The sequence below is a fragment of the Botryllus schlosseri genome, chromosome 1, assembly GCF_051294905.1.
Source record: "Botryllus schlosseri isolate E-star chromosome 1, Bs_hap1, whole genome shotgun sequence".
Classification (NCBI taxonomy): Eukaryota; Metazoa; Chordata; class Ascidiacea; order Stolidobranchia; family Styelidae; genus Botryllus; species Botryllus schlosseri.
The window spans coordinates 24,400,709-24,426,725 of record NC_137236.1 but is presented as its reverse complement, the minus strand read 5'-3'; the positions used below and the strand labels follow the sequence as shown (position 1 = coordinate 24,426,725).

General features: G+C 39.0%; 1 protein-coding gene across 1 annotated transcript in view; it reads right to left on the bottom strand.

The window, feature by feature from the left end:
* Window positions 1-2,460: 2,460 nt before the first annotated feature.
* LOC145441330 (uncharacterized) overlaps window positions 2,461-26,017 on the bottom strand; it is a 42,208-nt gene continuing 18,651 nt past the window's right edge. Inside the window, exons 6-10 of the mRNA XM_080319167.1 lie at window positions 18,072-18,245; window positions 16,178-16,345; window positions 13,485-13,652; window positions 10,168-10,335; window positions 2,461-2,667 (exon numbers count right to left, since the gene is read on the bottom strand). Coding sequence (XP_080175293.1) covers window positions 2,461-2,667; window positions 10,168-10,335; window positions 13,485-13,652; window positions 16,178-16,345; window positions 18,072-18,245 — 885 coding nt within the window. The remainder of the gene's footprint in view (window positions 2,668-10,167; window positions 10,336-13,484; window positions 13,653-16,177; window positions 16,346-18,071; window positions 18,246-26,017) is intronic.

Genomic DNA, 26,017 nt, shown 5'->3' with positions numbered 1-26,017 from the left:
CACGGTAGAAAGGTTAGATTTTATCTCGAAATCTACAGTTCGCTCTGGAATACCCTGGAGCGCATTCCCTCTCTAGATTATTCTTGGACCTTGGTCATCTCATCCGCGTATGTGGTATCTTAACAAGCCCAGAATTGGGCCATGCGACAAGTCGGCAGTTTCGGAATGAAAAAATAGGGAATATCGGCTTGGTCTAAATGACGATCGTAGTCGATGAAAACCATAAACACCACAAACAACAACAGCAACAACAACTACCAATCTACACGATGCACGTCCCGGTACATTAGTAGAACTTACCGATACATGGTTGTCTTTGCATCCATTTTTGAATTCAGAGATCTTCATTCTCGTCAATTCGCATTTAGTGAATTTTACATTTTTGCATTTAACGGATTTGAGTGTAATTGGAATTTCGCGGTAACTTTCTGCTGGCATTTTGACATCACGTATTTCCAGATCTGAGAGCTGTAAAACAAAAATTTATGACAATAGCCGATTGCTGTATAGAAGTCACTTACATTAAATTGGGTATGATTTACTTTTTTTCGAGAGAAAAGAAGGGAAACATGAGTTATCATTTTATCATATTTTGAGTCTGCATCGTGTGAACTCGAACCATTTTGAATGGATCTGTTTCAACGCGGACGTAAGCCAATGACGTCACGTGACGTCAAATTTTCAATTCTAACCATACGTGTCGGTAAAGTATACGATAACTAAAGACGACTCGGTCACCTTATGTTACAATCCTGAAGCATATGCTGATATCCGAAACGTCACTCAATGAATTCAAACAATCACGTGTGATAATAATCCGGCAAAATCAATAACTTCTGTTGCTTTGCAACAATTTCACGAGGAACCACTTCCACCGGAAAGGTGTTTTGTTAATAGTGAAACGCCGGTTTATATACTTGCGCCAGATATTGTCTCGAAAACAAGCTATGCATTAGCCAACACTCCAATCGGGTTTTCAATACGGATTTCAAATCAATATGGCTCCCGTACGCATGATATAATTTTCACAATAATTTTCTATGCATTGGTTGAGAAAACGCGATTCACCGACTTCCTACATGTGATGTGTTTCGTCCACCATAATGTTCAATTGTTGGCAAAGCTCCCAGCGGAGAAATATTGACAAACGGACAGCTGAATATTCCGAGCAAACTTTCAAGGATTTTTTTTGAAATTTGAAAGATGCATATTCGATTACTGTTGAGTTTGTTTGCATGCTGCCAGCGCATTGAAAAGACACGTTCTAGTGACGCGAAAATTGTAATACATGAAAAATGTTTGCAGTGCAAAACTTAACTAACTTCGTTTGTGAACGTGAACCTTAAAATATCTGAGGTTCACACATAGAACGCGAGAGTGAACCTCACGTCTATACCATCCCTAATAACAATATACATTACATTCGACATGACGGGGGTTACGATTTTCCACATTTATTTGACAACTCTTGCCACGCCATCACCTTATTATTGCTAAGTTACCAATCTTTCTGTCTTGATATCGGAAAGAGAAATATTTATAAAACAGCAATTCATTCATATTTCACAACTAACCGACATCTGATTGTCTTTCCCGGTTGTCGCGAAACATCCCATCTTCTCTTTCGTCAAATCGCAGTGTCCCAATATTAGCGTTCGACATCCTGTGATACTGGTAATATTCGCAACGTCACAGTAGACATCTGACGTCATCGTACCATCCCATATCGACAGTTTGGAAAGCTGAATAATGATTAACCTTTGAATCGCGATGATGATATCAATCAGTGGTTCTTAACCTTTTCGAGCTTGCAGATCAACAGTACGCCAAGACAAATTTAGGGGATTGGTAAATCTTCAAAATTTAAGTTAGCCCGTAATGTATTTAAGGCAGGTAAATGCAACGAAAAAGCAAAATTGGAACGTCATTTATATTCAAATGCCTATTCGATTGCTTGATGTCACTCTTATGTATTGCAAATTTCAATTGCGCAGCTCCTTCAAGATCATAGAGATAGTCGAGAAGATGTACAGCAATTGGAACAACACGATGTCAGACTATCACTTGTCTGGAAACCAGCACCCTATGTGATTCAGAAGTCAATGACATTTTGCAACTATTTCCCATTTGTGGTCATTGCTTACAGTAATCTAAACCAGATAAAGAATCCGGGATTCATTCTTTATATGATGTCATGTTAATTAATTTTGACAATTGTGTGTTTATATGATCTGGCCCAGGGGTGATCCGATTTTGGTGAGTATCTATACTGCACGGATCCATGATCTACCAATCTCCTGACTGATGGAAGATTACCGTCAATTTCACCCATTTCTAATTTTAAAAATTTTGATTCGCATTGTGGCCCGATATACCGTTAGCCTTATGTCAAGCTACGGAATACGTCACGATATAAGTGTACGATATATATACGCGATCGCCCTCGTAAGCATCCCCGATCTAAAGAATGCAATTTTCTGGAACATTAAATGCACTTACACTAAGATCGCTGTCTTTGCATCCGCTGTAAAATTCAGAAAGCTTCTGTCTCGTCAATTCACAATATCCGAATGTTGTCGTTTTGCAGCTGATTGACTTGAGTATAATTGCCATTTCGCGATAACATTCGGCTGGCATTTTGACATCGATTATATCTAACGCCGAGAGCTATAAAAGTAATATAAAAATTCGATTACTTTACGTAACGAATTGCGGTGTTACATATGCGTAATAGGATTATAAGTTACATTATGCATGAAATACTACTGGCCCCTGCATTCGTGAAATTACGCTCATCGTCAGGATTTATCGCGCTACAAATAATGTCGACAATAAACTATTCTGGCGAATAGTTATTTTGTAATGAGAATTATTAAGGTATCCTTGTACCCCATCTTTCATTAGCACCCTCATAGCCTTCCCGTTGCCCATATATAACCCATTAAGTATTTCTATTCCCGTACAACTTCAAATCCCTCTCAGAGTAATAGAATTTGGCAATACTAAAGCGGCAAGAATATTATTAATTGAAATCTGTTGAAATATTCTGTATTTTTTTTCAGATGAGCAAGATCTATATTCGTTGCATTGTCACGTGACTATAACTTGATGACCGTGTAACTGTATTCGACCGATTTTGCCTTACACCAGCAAAAAAGCTATTAGCGATTAGTGAAAACTACTCGGAAAGTGGGCTCATGCCCATTGAATGAGATGAGTCAGTAACGGTCAATTATTCGGGGATTTTAAATATGAGGCGATTCATCAGGGTTGTAGCCAAGTCACAAGGTTCCGAGTCACAAGTCAATCTCACTTTTATAGTTTTGACTCGAGCCAAGACGAGTTGTTTTCAATTCACCACCGAGTCAAGTCCGAGTTCAAGTCAGCGAGCAGAGAGTCGAGTCCAAGTCAAGGTATTATGACTCGAGCCCGGGCCCGGTCATTGTATTAAGTGCTCAGTTTCCAGTTAAAGTCTTGTTAATTCCTCTTATTAGAACTCTCTTTGGTGATATCGAATGGTTAGCATTTATAATATCATAATTTCCTCATTTTCAAGTACCAGTGGCAATAGACGAAATCCCGATAGTGTGGTTACTTTACTATTCTTCGAAATTGCTATGAAATGTCGGTCTTGGCCGTCTGATTCTCGAATCATAGGACTTTGTTCGAGTCATGCGCAATGACTCGAGTCCAAGTTGAGTCAATACTCAAATTGACTCGATTCGAGTTGAGTCAATTCCGTATTCAGTGAAAATGACTCGAGTCAAGCCGAGTCATCGGAAAATCTTGACTCGAGTCAGTACGACTGAGAACCAATATCGTGGAATACTATTCGTCGTGTTGCTGGAAGATGTTGCAGTGATTTACAGTCCACCGTTTCTATATCGGTGTCATTGTTTGTAGGAGTGAGCAATATCGAGGTTCCAATGGAAAGTAATAAAGTAATATCACTAATGTTACATTTAAAACAAATGGTGTAGGCCTATTAAAACACTCGATTTACATTTTTGTTAGACAGTCTTTTGACAAATCCTTTTTCAAGTTTAGTTTTCAAGCTTTGTTTGATGAATGCCATGATTGTGTGAATACTTTCGTAAAAAGCAAAAAGTATGAGCCTATGGAACGATTTTCACCCAATACAGCCGATGTAATCGATGTGAGGTGGCTGGAACACTCGAAATCGTCGCCGGTTTAACATTTATAGCATGCAGTTAGATATAAATCATTGGTGCGTAATGGGTGTTCTGATGATGAAGACCTCTGCATAATGATGTAGTCCTGGTCAGTTTATGACAGTGGTTGGAAACCGTTTTAGTCGAAGGAGCAATAGCCCCGGCCCGCGTCCCATATCCCGCCCGCCAAAGTATTTTGACCGTCTTGCTGAGAGTTTCTACCCTGAAAGTTAAATTCTATTCTGAAATAATTGATAAAATGTATTAGCCGCAGAATGAATCCAAGTTTGCCAACCAGAGAAATATTGAGATGAAACTACTTGCTCTTATCGGGTCTACATACATTTTAGGCCACGAACATCGAATAATAACGAAGCAAGGCTGCGCTCCAAAATAACTGATTTTCACGTTCAGTCTTTACTAAGAGGGTTCTACGTACGATATGCAGCCAGAGTTCAAAGAACTTGTTGACAAGTTTGACCGACCACAGATGTCTGATTGCCTTCAACAGCTATTATTAATAAATTCATTAGATACTGTTTGGGTCTATATGATTTATTCTTAAAGTTTACATTAACTACGATGGATTCCTTATATACGTAGAATAGTACACGATTATTGTATATATTATGTAATGACAGTATGGCACCCGGATTTTCTATACCAATATGAATGTGGGAAAGATCATTCTGAAAGTTATGTTACTCATCGAACAAGAGCCCAATACCGTATTGTATTACTATCTTTTCAGATCTTCGAAAGGAGGTATTTTACCTTTTCAGATTTTCACCTGCCAATTTTTTTACTACCCCCTTATCCCTTAGACATGATTATGCGCCAATCTACAATCAATTCTCCAATGGGATATTTCCTTTGAGTGTTCTCTACATTGGAGAATGCCGCAGAGGTGGTCAAAATAGTCAATAAAGTTACTCAAGTAGAAGTAAAAGTAGTGACGAAAAAATCTACTCAAATACGAGTAGAAGTATTTCGTTCATGAGCGACCTAAAACTACTTGAAGTAGGAGTAGAATTGACTAACTTCAAATCTACTCAAGTAAGTAAGTAGTTGTGAAAACCATGGTGTCCTGATCGTGTTTTAGCATTGTGACGCAACAATTCTGACTGGAAAAACGAAAGTGAAGATGAGAAGAAAGAGTCAGACAGTCCTGTGGCGTCGCAATGACAAAACACGATAACAATGCAAATTCTTCGCTGATTTGGAGGGTTCCAGGACCACGAACAGAATAAAAGTTATATTTTCATAATCAGTATAGCAGCAGCTTTCCATTGATGCCCGTTTTAGTGAATTTGGAGCTCGGCAAGCCGGAAAAAATAGCCGTAAAGTTGCCTTTGCTCAAATGGAAAGTATGACGTAACCCGAATGCAGAGATACGTTCACTCTGGCTGTGTCCACACCATATAAGATACTATGGTGGAAACGATCGTAATTCGTTCACACGGATTGTAAAAAGGTACAAATTGAGCTACGACAAAGGTGCAGAGCTTATTGATGCCTACCAGGAGGTTTCCAAGTTTCGACAGCATAAGCCTTCGTCCGCATCATGGGATGTAAATGATGGTATTGATGTTGAAATGCGATGCTAAAGCCTGTAGTTTAGTCGAAGAGCAATACGGAGAACTTCTATAGCATACGGTGTAAACACTTTGCGCGATTAGTAAACATTATTAAAAAATATGATGGATCGTAAAAATGCCATAGACCTACTGTGTAACTATGTTTCCGGAAGTTGAAGGCAGTACCACACTTGCTTTTATACTTCAACATCTATGTTATTAAGACAAAAGAACTGATATTAGTAAGAAATCAAAGAACTCATGTATCACATGTATTTAGTCCAGAAAGTTTCGAAGGTTGCTATGCTAAAACAGCTCTAAAATTACAAAAAAAGTCAGAGTTCACTTTTTCAGATTAGGACACGCCATGGACTGCTAAATTACGATATGATAAGTAAATGCTAGAATGCGAAACATCAGTTTTAAACGTTAGGATGAGCCATAATATTATATACTGTGATGAAATATTTGATATTGCGAAGGGCGACAATGCGGTGTGAACGAAACCACGCTAACCCGCTACCTAAATTATATTCACCGAAACTTCAGTGAAATCATATTGGTTACCTCGTATCCACTGCGCGCAAAGCGCGACGAAAATTCTGAGCTTTATTCAAATTTTCCGAAAATTAAATATTGATGCTCCGTGAAAACAGCCCCGAAATTCCTCAGGCTATCTTCCTGATTGGAGGATTAAACTACTGCTACTTGACAAACTGAAAATAGCGAAAAGTAAGTAAGTAGATCAAAAAATATTACAAAGTGGAAGTAGCGAAAATCAGATTTACTTGAGTAAGTACCCGGCGTAGCGGAAACTACTTAAGTACTTCGAAAAAGTTGAAGTACTTCGTTACTGACCACCTCTGAGAATGCGTAATTCGTTCTTGATGATTTAACAATCTATGTTAACCGATTCAAGGTTCGAAAGCTCAGTTACATTATGTTGGTTCAGTTTTAGCTGCAGACTAATTGTGTTAGGAGCTCTGCCCTAAGGTGTACGATACACCCGATTGAAGTGCCTTGGTCCATTCTACAGGATACTCCTTTCGCCTAGAAGTCGCAGCGTTTGGCTCTCGCATTCAGGAAGGTTGTAAAGATGGCAGCGTAATGGCAAGGAGAGCATATTGTTCTCTCTCCGGATAATATCACCAGGGACCATATTCACTCGGGTGCTTGAGTCACAGTTGCCAACAAAGATGCACAAACGTTGGATGCGGTAGATTGGACCCTTGTTTGGAACCGACGAAGCTGTAGATTGTATGTTTTTTTTGATTTCATTGTAACAGTAACAGTTACAATGGCGATAATCGAGAACTCCTGTCATAAACCACAAACCACATCTGTGTAAGCTGTGTCTCATAAGAGCCTTGTAGTGGGCCTTGCTCCAAGTCGGCAGCTACGCAATAAATATGAAGAAAATTTACCCGGCGTAAATGACTATGATCATAGTAGTCGACTAACACCTTAAATACCAGAAAATAAAATGACAACTGCTATGAATTACAACGATTAGCATCAGTAGATAACATGGACACAATGGACAGACTTTCGTGCATATAATCGGCCACAGAAGATTTAGAATGACGTGCAGAAACATTTGATGAGTAATCATCTGGTCCGAGTATGTACTGCACCGAAAAATCGCAGGAAATCCGACTACATGAATTTATGTAGATGGATGGTATGACCATCCTATGACATTTCAACGTAGAAATATGTTGCATACGACGAATCCCTTGAATTACGTGCTATTAGCCTATTATCTTATTATAGGGCGATTTTTTTTTGACCTAAAAAACGAAAGATTTTGACGTAAAAAATCTGAATTTTGACATTTTTTGACCTTAAAAAACTAAATTTTGACCATATTTTGACTTAACGTATGCAAATTAGGTGTTTTCCCAAAAAATGTTGGAATTCTACTACTTATCCTCATTTCTGGTTTGAACTGTCTGTCCTTACGAAGTAGTTTGCCCTGAAAAAACTTTTTTGACTCAAAAACTGACAAATCTTTACATAACAAAATATTATTTTAACAAAATCTGGCCCTATAATGAATTCCAGTACGTGACATACTATCGGGAAACAATTAAAAATTGTTGTAGTACAAAGAAAGATACTTTCCTACATTCTCGGCAGAGATATCTACATATCTAGTTACAGATATCCCTGATTCTCGGGTAAAAAGTGTCAGTATTTACTAAATAGCTTGTCAATAATGGAGATGTGGCGACATAGCGTATAGTGGTATAATCCACAGCTACAGCACCAATGGGTTGTGGGTTCTAGTCCAACCGAGGTCGACTCCAGAATTACTACCCAAGTGTTGAAGGTTTATCTAGGCTCCTCGTCATCTCACCGCGTGAGCGGTGTCTTACAAAAAGCATAGAAGTGGGCCGTGCTACAAGTTGGCAGATACTCGGCGGATACGGAATCGAAAATAAGGAAAATTGGCCTGGTGTAAATGACCATTGTATTCGACAAACACCATGAATATACAAACAACAACAACAAGAATGGAGAAAGAACGTTCAACTGTTGCAGCTGTTGGCCGACAACAATGAAGTTGTGCGTGCGTACACTGCTGGTGACACACCGTGTTGCTACATTCTGACAATGGTGTACATCTCAATTTTTCATACAGATGTAAGAACCATGCAATGCCCTCGCAGTCTTGCTTCACTTAGGATATTGCGGTACGTTGAGCATAACATCGTGTCAACCTATTTATTTCATTTGACTGTTATGATTCACAATGAGCAGACAATTGCGCTGTATGCAACGGTAGGCCTATAGAGTAGGCTACAAGCTGTGAAATGTCAAACGATAAGTTCACCGATTGTGCAAATTCTACGATACAAATGAATTGCAGGTTGCAAAAAATCTTGTCTTTGTGAACAATTTTGACATTTTTTGACCTAACGCTAGAATTTTGACCTTATTTTGACTTTTTTTTACCTAAAAAACGAAAGATTTTGACCTAAAAAATCTGAATTTTGACATTTTTTGACCTTAAAAAACTAAATTTTGATCATATTTTGACTTAACGTATGCAAATTAGGTGTTTTCCCGAAAAATGTTAGAATTTTACTACTTATCCTCATTTCTGGTTTGAACTGTCTGTCCTTACGAAGTAGTTTGTCCTGAAAAAACTTTTTTGACTCAAAAACTGACAAATCTTTACATAACAAAATATTATTTTAACAAAATCTGGCCCTATAATGAATTCCAGTACGTGACATACTGTAGGGAAAACAATTAAAAATTGTTGTAGTACAAAGAAAGATACTTTCCTACATTCTCGGCAGGGATATCTACATATCTAGTTACAGATATCCCTGATTCTCGGGTAAAAAGTGTCAGTATTTACTAAATAGCTTGTCAATAATGGAGATGTGGCGAGATAGCGTATAGTGGTATAATCCACAGCTACAGCACCAATGGGTTGTGGATTCTAGTCCAACCGAGGTCGACTCCAGAATTACTACCCAAGTGTTGAAGGTTTATCTAGGCTCCTCGTCATCTCACCGCGTAAGCGGTGTCTTACAAAAAGCATAGAAGTGGGCCGTGCTACAAGTTGGCAGATACTCGGCGGATACGGAATCGAAAATAAGGAATATTGGCCTGGTGTAAATGACCATTGTATTCGACAAACACCATGAATATACAAACAACAACAACAAGAATGGAGAAAGAACGTTCAACTGTAGCAGCTGTTGGCTGACAGCAATGAAGTTGTGCGTGCGTACACTGCTGGTGACACACAGAGTTGCTACATTCTGACAATGGTGTACATCTCAATTTTTCATACAGATGTAAGAACCATGCAATGCCCTCGCAGTCTTGCTTCACTTAGGATATTGCGGTACGTTGAGCATAACATCGTGTCAACCTGTTTATTTCATTTGACTGTTATGATTCACAATGAGCAGACAATTGCGCTGTATGCAACGGTAGGCCTATAGAGTAGGCTACAAGCTGTGAAATGTCAAACGATACGTTCACCGATTGTGCAAATTCTACGATACAAATGAATTGCAGGTTGCAAAAAATCTTGTCTTTGTGAACAATTTTGACATTTTTTGACCTAACGCTAGAATTTTGACCTTATTTTGACTTTTTTTGACATGTCAAAAAAAAATCGCCCTACTTATTAAGTATTTTCATTAGTGTGTCACAGTGGACTGACATACGTAGATGACACCTTATTACGTAGAATTGAAAATATAGGGTCGATTATAACCAGCATTTACTGTTAATATCATCCGTTTCATTCACGATGTCGTATGATTCTAATATTGCATGTAGTATCGCAAAGTCTATCAAGAACTCCTCATGATCTAGTGGTAGATGACGATCACCCTTGTAAGCACTCTAACCTTTGCGATGCAAGTTTCATATACAATAAGGGGACTTACGGATAGAGCGTTGTCTTTACATCCGGTGTAGAATTCCGAAAGCTTTGATCTTGTCAATTCGCAGTTTTGGAACAGCATTCCTTTGCTATTCGTGGCCTTGAGTGTAACTGCGATTTCGCGATAAACTTCAACTGGCATTTTATGATCCCATATTTGCAGACGAGAGATCTACGCAGCAACAAATATATAACACAAACGTTTTTTTTTTACAAATACAGTGTAGGTTAAGCTCAGTTTAATTCTTTGTTTATTCGAAAGGCCAGAAGACATGAATTATAAATATACATAGCGGTGTGATTGTGTATTACCTGTCGTTCTCAAACTTTCAAAATCATTCAAGAAACGGTTCCTTGGCAATATCTTAACTGAATCTCGGTCCCTTATATAATCAAAACAATACAACACATAATATTTTATGGGGTCAATGTGATGGATTTGTATGACGCCGAGGTGCGATCAACTGGGCCATGTTTAGTTACGTTTTTGGCTACACGGCCCTAATGTAGTGACTCTCATTAAACTGTTTCAAATTCATATATTCATTAATTATTGCGAACAAAGGTTTATAAGCCTGATATCTGGGTAACGAATCGTTCAGACCTGTCTTACTTCTACAGCTAACTTCATCACTACCCTTAATCAACCCGATTCATAAACCAGCTATAGGTAATCCTGAACCTTAAGCATAAAAAACGCAAAACACCAAATTTCTTCGTTTCTAAGCACCAACCAGTTTTATGAAAAATCATTATACAGCCGTGTTCTACTCGCGGTAGGCGCGAAAATTTTACAGTCACGGAATATATTTTATCAATATTAATAAGTAGCCTACTTTGTAGATTGACGTTGTTATTTCGTGGACTCACGTAATGATTGTCGCTACTCGACTGATATCACTGGTCTACAAATTTCAACTTTTTTCAGGTTTGGGTTTTGACAATTGATTTTGGGTAATTTTGGGGCGCTGAATCCGAAAATGGCCTCGGATATTCTCTATCACATCGCGTTTTTGAGATATGAAATATCCCTATTTTTGAAAAAAAATCAATTTTTGACCCTGATGTGATAAACACTGTATTGCGTTGTCTTTATTAAAATTTCATGCCTTGGAATAAAAAAAAGACATGCAAAAGAACAACTCCCAAAGCTTGTATAAACGTGACTTGTTATTGCAATGAACAATGAAGAAGAGTATCAGAACATCAAAATCGTTCTCGAAAAGTTGAAGCACTATGACCATAGCTGGTTCATCTGTGTAGATTTTAAAATGGTGAACTTTTTGCTGGGGCAACCAAGTGGCTACACCGAATACCCATGTTTCCCATGCTATTGGGACAGCAGGGTTAAGGATCAGCAGTGGAACAAAAAATAGTGGCCTCCAAGGCTCAGCTTGACGCCTGGAGACAAAACTTCAATACGTGATCACTGATTAGTTTGTTGATATCACAAATATCCTCTTGCCTCCTCTTCACATCAAATGTGGTCTCATGAAACAATACGTAATATGTTATGCTTTTTCTGGTCTCGGTGAAAACAAAAAAGAACTGGGATTTTCAATGGACCACAAATTACGCAATCGTTAAAGGATCAAAATCTTGTATAACCTACAATCAATGTTGTCATTTGAGGCTAGAGCTTGGAATTCTTTCAGTGCGGTTGTTTGGGAAACATAAAAGCAGAAAATTATAAATATCTCTTAAGGGAGCTACTGCTTGGTTTTGAAGATTTGAGATGCAGGATGAGCATCAAAGTTAACGATTTGAAGAGCCATGCGGATGGGTTTTCAGAACACCTTGGGAATGTTAGTGAAGAACAGGGTGAGCGTTTCCGCCAATATATTACACTTATGGAAGCACGTTATCAAGGTTTGCGGGATTTATAGATTCATCTATTTCTCACACCAGTGAAAATCCGGTACAAGGACAAGGACACAGTCGCAACCTGTACCTGGATTTCATATAATAGCCGACTATTGCTGGAGTTGCAAAAGATAAATTCCAGATGCTGCTCGTAAAATAAAGTCCCCCAAAAGAGCCTTTTCAAGCTTATAAGTGAAGAGTTCGTATTTTATGAAAGCAATTTTTTGACTGTTTCTGAACTCGTCCTGTCCAAGTTCCTGTCTTCAGAATTCCTGCACTCCATTGGGATGTCTATGTGCATATTGTGTGAACTCTAGGCCATAATTCTGATTATACTTTGTTACTTTTCTATCGACATGTTCTTCAGCATAATGTAACTTTTGATATTATTATGGTTTCTCTTTTGCATGCCTGTTTTTTATTCCGGGCATGAAATTTTAATAAAGACAACGCAAATTTGTGTGAATCTAATATAAAATGCTTGTTTGCTAGTTAAAGCTAGATGATTACAGGAAAAACGGTGTTTATTGCATCAGAATTCCTTTTTTGTGAGCAGAGGGGGGTCAAAATAAACTTTCTAAAAAAATTGGGGCTATTTCATTTCTCAAAAACATGATGTGATGGAGAAAATCTGAGGTCATTTTCGGATTCAGCGCCGCAAAATTAGCCAAAATTAGTTGTCAAAACCCAAACCTGAAATTTTGTGTAGACCAGTGTATTGTAATAACTCACACAAGCCTGACCGAATTGATGGAAAAAGTCACTTTCAAATTTGCAATAATACAGGACATTGCTTGAATTGCAACGACTCGACTATTCGGTGCCGGCTATTTCATCGCCTGGAGATAGTACTGTACAAGATTTTGGCCTAAATGTGGAGATCACTATTGCTGGTGATATTTTTGGCAGGGCACTTTTAGTTGAGTAGCATGCTGGCGGAGCCTTCGAATGTTCCAGGATGTCTTGGCGCGGAATAAAGACCCGCACCAAAATACCAATGATGCAACTGCAGGTAGTACGCCAATTACCACAAGTATCCCATTTCTGTAAAATTATTCGCATATACGCACAATACAATATTTTAGTGACACTGAATCGTGCGAACCGCGAATAAATTTCTAATGGAATCCCTCAACAACAAAACAATATGCTTTATGCTATAGCTTCGGGCCCTCCGAGTGTTGGTTTGGACACTAAATTGCTGATTTTTTCAAGTTCTATGAAATTGTTTGTTCTGGATCGTGTGAATTGTTTGGAACGTGCTTTTAGGTCCTGCAATATTGTCTGGCGACCCCTAGTTTGAGAACCACTGTCGCATCTAAATTTGGCATTTGGAAATCATAATGCTTTACGAGAACTCTCTCAATTTCTGCTATACGCCTCTCTTTATCTGCATGATTTCGAAAAAAAAGAATTATTTACATACTGACAATTTTATCAACACATTTTCCAACTCACTGATATTTGATTTCTCTTGCAGTTTCTCGTGAAGCACCCCAACTTCTGTTTCGTCAGATCACAATTTCCGAAAGTTACTTTCGTACATCCCGTGACACCGAGAATAGCCGCGACATCACAATAGACATCGGATGTCATCGTTCCATCCCATATCATAACTTCGGAAAGCTGAATGATATTGCAACCTCACGGTACGAGCAAAATGCGAGTGATATGCCGTAAATTAGCACAGAAGTGACGATCCGACGGGTATTTCTGATTGAAAAACGGTGAATTGAGCTCCGAGCGAAAAGTTGACCTTTTTTTTAGTCATCCACCTAGCAATGTGGAGAGAAAAACGGTATTTTGAACTCTGAGCGCAAAGTTGACCTTTTTTTTAGTCAACTGATCACAAAGTGGGAAAAATTCACCGATTTTTGAGAATTCTTCTCCGGTTTTGCAAGTCTCAAATTTATGAAAAAGTGTCCTCTTCTTAGATTTCCAAAATATGGTAAGCCTACCTAACATCAACATATTCACTGAGCAGCATTTCTTAACAATGTAATTTAGAAATGATATGAAATACTCTGGAGAATATTGACTTTCCACTCGGCCCGCCAACGTATATTCTAATTCTCATTTGGCCCGTGGAGGAAAATAATTACCCATCCCTGCTTTAATAGGCACGGTCATTCAATAAATTAACGCATCTTTCAGCAGGCAAATGCGGGATCGTAGTGATATATTTATTTGCGATTGGCTTGACGTTAGAGAGTTGCGGAGAGCTTTGTAGGGCACAACAGCTACTTGATGGATAAAGTGACCACCATGATCAAATCGTAAAATCGGCGCCACAAAATATCCAGTAGCAGTCATGATCTTTCATATCAAGAATCGGTTGGGTATCATTAATAGTTTTTTATCAGATTTTGTTATCTCTGCGTCCATCATTACACGGCCAGTGTCGTTATCGTTTTACATAGAATGTGCTGTAATTTAAGCATTGATTTCTTGTGGTTCTTGTATTTTCACCTATTTAAATATCATGAGATTCGTTTTTGTAGTCACAAATGTCATTCAGTTTTATATGTTGCAATGTGTTAACTGAAGTCTCCGAACAATTGATCCATTTTTCACAATAATTTTTTTCAAGGCTGTGATGTGATACTGTCACGACAAAATTCACAAGCGAGCTTGCAAGTGAAACACACCGGAATCGACTTCACTAGCGACCTCGCTAGCGCTAGCGCTAGCTGTGTGTTGTCACATATTTGATTTTGAATGGTGTGATAGTGAGAGGAGCTGTTGTCAGAAAGTCCTCGAGTGAGTCAGACTGTTTTTTATAGCTGCATGTAAGGATATTATCTTGACTTGCCTCACTGTTGATTTTGCCATTGCACCGCTTTCAATTTATCTTCTCTTCTTTTAAATTTGTTGTAACACATATACGAAAAATTCATTTTATTTGCCAACTAATATGATTTTCTGTGATATGAAAAATTTGAATCCCAGCACAGGGCGGAATATATAGTAATTCTAAAATCTTTTATGCACCACCTCCACCTGTCATTATCAGGTACACGATTTGGAATATTTTCATATCTTGAATAGGCCTACTCCAGATTCCGAAATTACAAATTCATCCAAGGTATTTATGATTTCATTATTTTCGCAATGTCCAATTAACATAGCGACTAGGAATGGTGTGAAAGTGAGTTTCACGTTCGCGTTCTGTCTGCGAACCTCAGAAATGTAGAGTTTCGCGTTCACAAAAAAACCTTGGTAGGTTCGGCACTGCAAGCCTTTTTCATATGTTACAATTCTCACTTCATTATTGCATCTCTGGTTGAAATTTATTGCATTTCAACTGCAGGCCACTCTATTCATGGCCCTGGAAGTATAAAAATCAACACTAAACGAGCATGCACCATGACAAACTGGAAATTTTTACTTGCTTTGCTTCAAAAGTTTGCACGAATTATCCAGTTTTCCATTTGTGAACATTTAGTGAATCTGCTGTGAGCTTGAAACGCAATCAAAGAACATCATCAAGACAGAAATACACTACAAGTAGTAGGTGGGCATTGAATGATGCTTATTCAACCAATCAAGAAATGGACATCGTTGTCTGATGTGATAAATCTAGCGGGCGTACGGGGTCAATTTTGACTTCATATGTTTATGTACCATAAAAACCAAATCCTTGTGATTCGCCTGTTGGCTACTGCTGTATAACTTTGTTAATGTGGTAATATCGGTGGCAAGTATAGAAACTCGTTTCACACTGCTCAATATCTACATAGCAATACTCAGACGCCGAATACATTATCCGTTCAGGCCTAGACCGTTAAGGCGTAGGCTCATATTCCCTTGCAAAGCGAAATTGTTGGCAAAGCAAGCAAAGATAGCCAGTTCATACATTTGACGACTTTTAAAACTGTAATATGTACTTCAGCATTATGACATTATGTGGCCTTGAGACAATTTGTGGCCTTAGTCATCGTTAGGTATCGTGTACAACTGTACATTAATATAGGCTATCACTTCACTGAAATGTAGGGTTGGGATTAGCAAATTGACGTCACGTGATGTCATGATGTTCACGTTCGCACCGAACCTTTCAAAAAGGTTCGCGTTCACAGGAACCTGAACCTTTCAGAGGTTGAAAGCATTCCTAATAGCAACTATAAGCTTATAGATGCCATAGTCATTACCTCAATACCCCGAGTACGACAACACTGCAAAATCATGCCAACATCTTTGTCGGTGAGATCACAACTAGCTAGAGACAGACCGTCGAATTTGCAGTGCCGCAAAATATCCAAATATGCCTCAAATTTTTCAGACGTCATTGATTTGTCTTCAATCGTCATGATGGAGACCTGAAAAATTGTTTAAGAACATTGCAGCAGTAATCGCATGAGAGTGGACTCGATGTTCGAAATTACACAACAATGCAAAGGATAGCCACTTTTACGATACATTACGAAACGAAGCCGAAGCATGCAACATATGAAAAACTGTCACTATTGGTAGAAGATAGTATATTATAGAAAGTGGCTCTCATATTAAAATAAAAAATGGTAAAATAAATCCTGGTAATTTTAAATGGCTCATGGTCCCTTACAAAATAAACAATAGACCACACGATTGAATTTATTGCTACAATGTAACCGGCGTAGCTGATTATTTGTGACCAACTTGGCTATGTTTGGTTGCGTTTTCGAGAACGCATCTCTAGTATCGTAAATTACATGTAACCGGTCCAAATTCACATTCAAACCCGGAAACCGATTGACTTGACCTTGAGCAGCATAGCGCGATCAACCTCTGGCGAGAGAATCACTCTGACCCGCCTTAACGCTACCGGTAAGTTCATCACTACCATTTATACATCAAATACACGAACGAGCCGATTTACCTAATGGCAAACGCATGACTCGTCATTTTTTGCTATGAGCTGAGTAAGCATTGACTAGTGTTACGAAAATCAGTGTGCTGTAAGCATTAAAATCGCTCACACATTCTCGACTGAACTAAAGGAAAAGCCCTTTTTAATTGGCATTTCGATATGGGAGCATTGTGTTTCTCCACGAGTCGCATTTGTCTCTCGCAAGCAGGACTTAGATCATGATTTTCCGGTGCGTGATCAGCTGAACATATAAGTTTCTAAGGTTCCAACCAGCATGCGGTAATTATTTAAGGTCACGGCTTAATCGACGGTAATCTCTTTGGCAGGGTACTTCTCGTAAAATCGCATGTTGGTCAAACCTTAGTCTGTTCTGGCGCATAAATGGTCAACACCGAAATGTCGATGATGCACCAGCAGGTTGCGCACCCCTAAGCTACATTCCTAACAGTCTTAAGCGATGTTCTTATATTTGCGAATACATGAAGACTGATTTCTTTGAAATCAGTTGTATTTTATTCATGAGTGGGTATACGCAAAATATAATCAAGAACAGCATAGTGACACTAAAGCGCGCGAAGTGCGAACAAAATTTCATATCTCATCTTCATTAACGTTATGTTTGACCACCATTGGGGTAGGTTTAAAAATAAGTTGCCTTGAATTTTTGTTATCACAAAAATTTCATCGCTCTTGATCCTTTGATTTTTTGGAACGTGTTTCGTGGTGCTACAAAATTATCTCGCAGACTCCAAAAGGTAATTCTCAACTACCAGACGGGTTATACAAAGAGACCAATCGCCCACTTGGAACAAATATAAAAGTTAGTTGAATGATTCTAATCCACTTCGAACTACAGAAATTAGGTTAAAAATTAAACATTATCACCATGCTCGGGCACAGAAGATAGGGTTTCAACGTTTCAACTTGAGCTTCTTTATTCATGTGGACATTGCATATTATTAAGTCGTTTTTTTGTAAATATCAATGACAAATAGAGACTACATTCTACAGTTTTATAAGCGATAGGTTCGTTTATTAGATTTCATTTGGGCGCTATAGGCATTGCAGCATCAAAGACATGGGTCATATGGAGTATGTGATGTTGCCGAATCTGCTGCAAAGTATTTTTACTCTATGTAGTATAACAGACAACAGAGTTCAATTCTGCAGTAACATCGAACAATCAAATTTCCCACCTTCCGTGTTGTCGGTCCACTAGACGTGACAATCTCTGTGAACTTTGGTCCAAGTATGACGGGATTTATGTTCACACGCAGATTCGTTATTGAATGCATGGACAGAAACTTGAACATATTTTTCAAAGTGTCAACTCGAGCTATCTTTAACAAGCCAAGACCGTCCATCTGAATCTGAATGAATAGTTAATGTTGCTCTATTCTGCAAATATTCTGTCATCATTTCAACATTTTTATCTGGCTGTCATTAGTTCCATCACAATAAATGTCCTAATTTTATTCATTCAATGTTCAATGTTCATTGTTCAGTATTGTGTGTATAGTCGCTTTTCGGAACATTGTTTTAGAAACAGCGTCATTCGATTAGCAGCTGACACTCTTAGGGTGGAGATAATAAAGGTAGCTTGATCCCGTAGAATGCTAATCGTGTGATTAAAAACCGCGAATCGCGACGCATTTTGGGCGGAGATAATACAGTTAGCTGATCGGGAAGAATGTTGATTGTGTAATTAAAAACTGTTAACCCCTTCAAAATCGGTACTTTTCCCGGAATTCGAATCGGTTCACGATGATTGCGATAAAATCAAATATATGCGCTTAATCCAGGCTTGTTTGGTATCATAATAACGAGAATATTGCCCTTTGGCGTTATACGCCTATGACACAGCTACCCGCAAGACGCATCATAGTGCCATGGTCTGCTGAATGGCGAAAAGTGTCTGTTTTGATCAGCAGTTTTGTTTTTATGAGCGGGTGTGAACTCTGGTAGCCTCGTTCTGCGTTCTCGACCATAACCTACTTCAAAGATTAAAATATTCTAATTTCAACAAAACATGACTCAATGCTCTAGCATTATTCATCTCGTTTTTACGTAGGAAATGCTGACCTGACTGTTCAGAATTTCGGTAGGCGGACGGCGATGCCGGCTTCTCACGGCTGAGTGAACACGCTTGTAATAGTAATTACTAGGGCCATTTAAAGTCATTACAGTCATATTTTTTCTATGCATCAGTAAGTCGTGAAATCAATTTTAACGCAAAAACCGCATCAATATGGGGTATATAAAGAAAGTTATAAAGTCATATAAAGTCATATTTTCCTGGTTAGGTCATATTTGAGTTTTAAAGTCATATTGTTGTATACTTTAAATAAAAAGTGCCAATTGAAGCAATTACGCACTAAGAAAGTAAGGCAATTTCTGATTGAACGAAGGCAAACTGTAAGGTTAGCCTACATAACATTACAGTCGCAGACCTATGAGGTCACACATTGCATTATGAGGTCACACATTGCATTGTGTTGCTACACAATCTGTTTTACTTCTGTGCACTGAAGTGGGACGTCATTTGAAGTTCAGAGACTTCCACAAGTGAAAGAAATAGTCAACGCACGGGAAGCTGAAGGAGTTGTTGTAAAGAGCGTCAAAGATTCAGTGAACGATCCAAAGTTGACAAGTCAGTTAACAGAAATATGCCTCCACTACAAAAATATTTCAAACTTGATACTGAAAATGGAAAGTTGTGCGTACACTAGCAAAGAGGCTCATGCTGATCTAAATTCCCTCGATTTCGGAAAAGATCCGCTTGAGCTCAAAAATTACATTATGAAGCGATTGGACAAAAACGATGTGAAACAAATTATGGAGCTACAAAGACAAGACATTTCACCAGCGCTGTATGCAAAATTGCAGAAGTGTCAACCAACATCAGCGTCTGTGGAGCGCTCATTTTCCTTACTAAAGTCATTTTTACGTCCAAATCTTAACTTTAAAGACTCCAACATTCCACACTACATGAAACTGTACTACAAAAGTCGTTTAAAATAAAAATGGATGTGTATTACTGTTATGTTGTTCATGTTTAACTCGTCAGTTCCATGAGTGACGTTGGTTGCATGTAAAAATGCACGATTTTCGCATAAAGTCATATAAAGTCATATTTTTCCAAAAATAAAGTCATATAATTGATTTTTTAAGGTCATATAAAAATGGCCCTAGTAATTACACAATGCCTATATGCTGTGTCTTTTGCATTTGTCGACTGCTGTTGGATAAGCTATCAAGCAGTATGGTACTTGTGAAACAAAGCAATATGCTCTATTGTGTCTCTTGTATATAAGCTACTTACGTGCCAACTTAATTGTGCAACAACATACCAGCCGGCCTAACAACTTGCTTCGACGACCGCCTGTAGTAAAATCTATAGTATTCATACAGTCTGCGACGTATATTTGTAATTTTGGTTACAAATAAATCAGTGGATCGACGCCTTTCCATAATTATATTACCATGGGAGCAGACGTGCCACTCCTGGGTTTTTCCACCCAGATCTGGGTTTTTCGAGCATCACCGGGGTTTCAGGGTTTTTGTCCTAGAAATCTGGGTGTTTTCAACATCATGTTTGCCAGGCTCAATTTTATGTTCGAAAATCAATTATATTATATTAGTATGATAATGATTGTAATGTCGATAAATGAACGAGCTTCAGTTGTCGACGGACTGCTTGATTGCTGTATTGTCGAGGAATTTTGTTATATTGTAACGGCAGAGTCTTGAGAAACGGTTTCACTACTAAAATGAAAGGCCATGATCAATGTTCCCTCTAATTTTTCACGAGTCTGCGCAAACACGTCAACTCACTGCGCAGGCCCTTGGACAACAGTGCGCAACCAGCCCCCCTCCATAACTTCTGGGGGGCTTCGCCACCCCAGACCCCCCCCTCGGCACCTAGGCTTTTTACCGGTCATTATCATCTACATTGGCTCCCGTTTAGGGGTTGGGTCGCCTAAACGCGCGAAGCGTGAAAAATTTATATAATTCTTGATTGCATCGGCCAATATCATCAGGAATTGCATATATATTGCTATCAATTTTTATCCTCTCCATGCTCACATAATCAGATTTACCGGTAGAGCTGATCGAGTGAGATGTGTTGGAATTGATTGGCACTCCAAATAATAATATATTTGGGCCTACCCGTTGGTTTAATGACTGATGATGACATGATGCTATTTCGGGACCTCCCATCTGCTGTGTCAAAAGATGTTGAAATCGCCCAAACGTACTAAACTAAAACACGTGCACGATTTCAAATTGGCATTTCTTTATCGGAAAATAATGTTCCTTCGATATGGCATTCGTCTTGCTGTGGGACTCGGATCGTCAGAACAGGAACATTCGCCGCCATTCATTTAGGCCCCTATGGACATATTAAACTATGTATATATATCGAAGTTTTCGGTCAGCATAAGGGCAGTCCTTTTCGACCAAGGTTTTCTCGTGGCTGATCGTTCTGGCGCACTTTTCAGAGTCGCATGTTACATAGCCTGTAACTTCATATGTCATGGCCCGTCATGGTGCGGTCATGGCCGACGCCCAAGTGCCCATTTCTATAAAGCATGCGTATTTTTTGTTGGGAAAGTGTAATCAATATTCAATATATCTGATAGTATTAAATCGCGCACAGCGCGAAAAACATTCACGGATTATTTCAAAAAATACACTATGATTTATGTTAATTCACGAAATAATTTTGGGCCCCCTTCGAGCTCGGCCCCTCCAAATGGGGGGTTTGGGGTGCGGCAGTTACGGTCCTGAGTAAATCTTATGCAATGTTCATACCACGCGGAGATCGTTAGTTTCTCGCAGATTAACTTCGAGCTGGCCCATTGTTATTTATAACTTTGGTAAACCATGTTACTTCGCCATTCCCAGAAGATACTTCGCTATTGAAATGATATCAGTATCGCTCACGCGTACGAGACCATACTTTAAAATATCTCTTCCGTGAGGCGCACGTGATTGTAAATTCTCATTTCTTCACGGAGCGTAATATTTACCTTTGCGGGCCGCACTTGAACCTCGGTTTCAGACTTCAGTGATAACACTATTTGCCCGTGGCAATGCTTCATCTAATTTGTCACGAGTCAGCGCGCCAGCGTGGTCCATTGGACAACAGTGCGCAACGACTAAAAAAAGCATCACTTCGAATTTTTTGTGCGCAACTTAGATTTTCTGTGCGCAGAGACCGTTTCAGCACTGCGCATTTGCGCACGTGCGCAGCTTAGAGGGAACTTTGGCCATGATGTGATTGAGCTTTATTGTATGCCAACTTCCAGCTCGCAGAATGTCATGCTCATAGGGCAACTCATTGGTATTCGGAACAGTGTTCTTACAATTTAAGTCGAATCATGGCTTGACTGCTAGTAACAATAAATAAAATAAGATCTTGGTTGCTTTCACAGCTTATTTAACGTCCACTTGCAAAGCAATAATTTTATTTATCACACGAGCTTTCAGAGCAACGCGCACCAAGTATTTTCTGAGCAATGCGTCAAAAGGAAAACAACATATCATAGTCCTCAATGATGCCGGGCAAAGAGGTCTAAAGATAAGCACAAACTGTGCTGGTAGGACCAGCAGAAAGACAGTTTGCTTGCATTGCTTAGCATGTCCTTAATGAATGTTAGATCATTACCGGCTGCATAACGACTTATGCTTGAATCAATCCAGACATGGACAAAACGGATAGATTGAAGCGGTGTGGTAGTTAGGCCTACACTCTTCTTGAGAAATCCAATGTAAGCTACCTGGTCGGCCCACATATCTTCTGAGCATACATGATTGTGTCCAGCATCCATCTCACATGTTATGCTGCACCAGTTTGGTGATGTCTAATATGCCTTACCTGAACCCAGAAAAGCAGGACCACTTGGCGTAATCTCAAGCATATAATATATGTATTTCTTGGATCTATACTTAGTTCTATAAGTTCACAATTATTCGCTGCTTCACCTCTGTCATGACTGTAAGAGGCTATTGTTGCTCTAAACAGTCTAAACCTATCGTTACCTAGTTTTAACACTAAAACATTCAATGACCAGATGTCTCATTTTATTATTAAATCACCAATGTACAATGCGCTTACATAATTATTGCCGTTAGCGATCTCCTTGGACTAATAGAAGCACATAATCACCAAGCCGCTGTGGTCGTGATCGTTCAAGCATAGCTGAATAACCAATCAAGAGACGTGATTTCGTGATTACTGGTCTTCTCGCCGTTCTATGGTTGCTAACACGCCCACTACGGCAGCTACTTTCAAACGCATTTAGACAACTGTTACCGACTTTAATATGAGCTTATTGCAGGTTCATTGACGTTTTTTATCAATAATCTACAGAATGAGACATGGATACTAGGGTTGTCCATAATTTGGAAAATCTCACAAATCCTGCGTATCCATGTCTCATTGTACAGATTATTGATAAAAAAACGTCGATGACCCTGCAATAAGTTCACAGGAAAGTCGTTAAGATGTGTCTAAATGCGTTTGAAAGTGGCTGCTACAGAGTGGGCGTACCAGCGACCATAGAACGGCGAGAAGACTAGTAGGGGAGATGTGGTACCGATGGATCAAAAACTGGAAAATGATTGCTGGCCCCGAAATGTTCAGCCGAAAACAGCAGATCTTTTGCTGGCTCAGCACTTTGATACAAGCTCTACGTATCGCGCACATATACATGAATATCCTTCTTTTCAAAAAATATTTATGGACGTTTAAAATTTGTTGCTCGAACGTGGCATAGGTCCCCACCCGGTGGGTCCAATGACACACGACCCGGAGATCTATCACACATATACCCTAAAAACTCAAATGTGCCTACTTTTCTTGTTCAGTATTATAATCTAAGCTGCAGCAAGCCAAAGAAGAATGTTTGGTCGCAACTGTCAAAAAATAAAATAAATATTAACTCAAATGTTGTCATAAAATCACGTTTCGATTTAGGCTCGGATTTATAAATTTGTGGGTACATACATATTGCCCGAAAATCGACAGTGTGACTTCCCAATACCTCGTTATAGCGATAAAACATCATATGCAATTATTACATAAAGATTTTCTGCACGTAGGCATGTTTCATTTCTTTCATGATTAGTATGCTTGATTATTTTGCTTGATTTGGCTATTGTATCATCGGTCCCCACCCTACGAATTTTATACATGAATCGAAAAAAAGTCCACTCAAGGAAAGTACTGAAAAAAATAATAGGTGCCATTATATAGCCTGATACAAGCCCTATACTTCACAATAAAAATGATCGCTGGCTTGTTCGTGTTGAAGGTTTTAAAGAAAAATGTATATGTCGATCTAAATTTAGTTTACACCCCCAAAACAAAAATCATCTGTGAGAGACCCCGTAGCTCGTGCACGTCGAATTTTTTTGTATGTGAGGAAAGATTTTGCCAGCATGCAATTGTAGACAAGTTCACGGAGTGTGATCATGGAATTATCATGGAGAATTTTCAAAGTATTTTCGGTCCCAGTGATCCATCGGTACCACATCTCCCCTAATCATGAAATCACGGCGCTTGATTGGGTAAGCGGCTATGCCTGAATAACTACGACAGTGGCGGCTTGCTGATCAGATGTTCGAGGAGTTTGCTAACGGCGGTGAATCTGTAAGCGCATTGTAGGTTGGTCCGCATATGATGATTTGAGATTGATTCGGGATATGTTTAACATATTACATAACGAACAAAAGACAGCTGTTTCACAAAAACGTTTGAAACACGACTGGCTTATTTTGAAGGTAACCGTTGCAATCTGTGTACCTTGCTTTAATCGAGGGAAAACACACAAAGAAACATTGCAATGGCACTTATGCAAGTAGCGTACGAATTTCTAGTTTCAGAAGGGATGTACCATCATTTATTACAAATAGAAATCTTGACAGTGATAATACTTTGTCTGATCTCATTAGGCTCTGGTCGTGGTATATAATTTAAGTTTTGAATGCTCTAAGGATGGACTGAATCGTCCGTTTATGCGTGACACCTGTCGGCGATTCTTACAGCATAATGAATCTACCCGTAAGTGCTGTCAAAGTCCTCAATCATACCAAAGAAAGAGATCTAAAGGTATGCACAGACTGGTAGGGTCAGCAAAACTACAGTTCGCTTGTAGACAGTCAGTCAGTCAGTCAGTCAGTCAGTCAGTATGCTTTTATTCATCTCACCAACAAACACAACATGTAAATTGGTATGGATTGGGAGACGACGGGGGACCGGAAGGTCGTAGATTCAGTCGCCACCCAGCGGAGTTACAAATGAGTAAATATGGCAAGATGTAAGTCTATCAAAACTAACAATTATGGCGGTTAACCACTAACCAGTGGTCATAAAAAATAACAAAAGATAAAAATCATGGGAAATCAGCAGTAAACATCCAAGCATAGTACTGGTATACAATACACAGTGTACACAGTGTGCACAGCAAAATATGCATCATAGCAAGAACAATGTATATCCACATTGAATGTACAGAGTCGTCGCGTGATGAGACTTGAGAACATGAATTTGTGTCCCATGATGTTTGCACACCGACCCATTTTTGTACACCTCGTTAGCGAATACTTGTGAACAATCGTGACGTACTTGATGTGTGTGATGGTGTATGCATTGGTATTTTTCATGGAGCCAGAACACGGTCTGTAACATGTTTACTTGAATATTGGTCGTTGGCTCATGAGTGAATATCCGGATCCGGCCCACACACTTTCTCATATTAGTGATCCGGTTTCAGTTGACTGGAGCGACATGTATCGACCAATAAAGACACAATGTAGTAAACATGTGTGAGAAAACTCACAAGTAACCCGGCTTTGTTAGCGCGACGGGGACATAAATTCAATCATTATCCATGTACCAAGCAGTTACCAAAGTCGGAGGTTGCTCATTTCAACATATTGACTCTGTGGGAGGCTAAAGCACGAACCGGGACACCCACAGACACACACCAGGACACATAATATTCGTCGATTTCCAAAGCATACATTTCGATATACAAGAGCATATTGTTATTTCATGTGGTTAACCGATGATATTGATGTGATACGACAGACGTGGGTATACTCTGAAACCGGTTGTCCGTTTATATTTTCATCA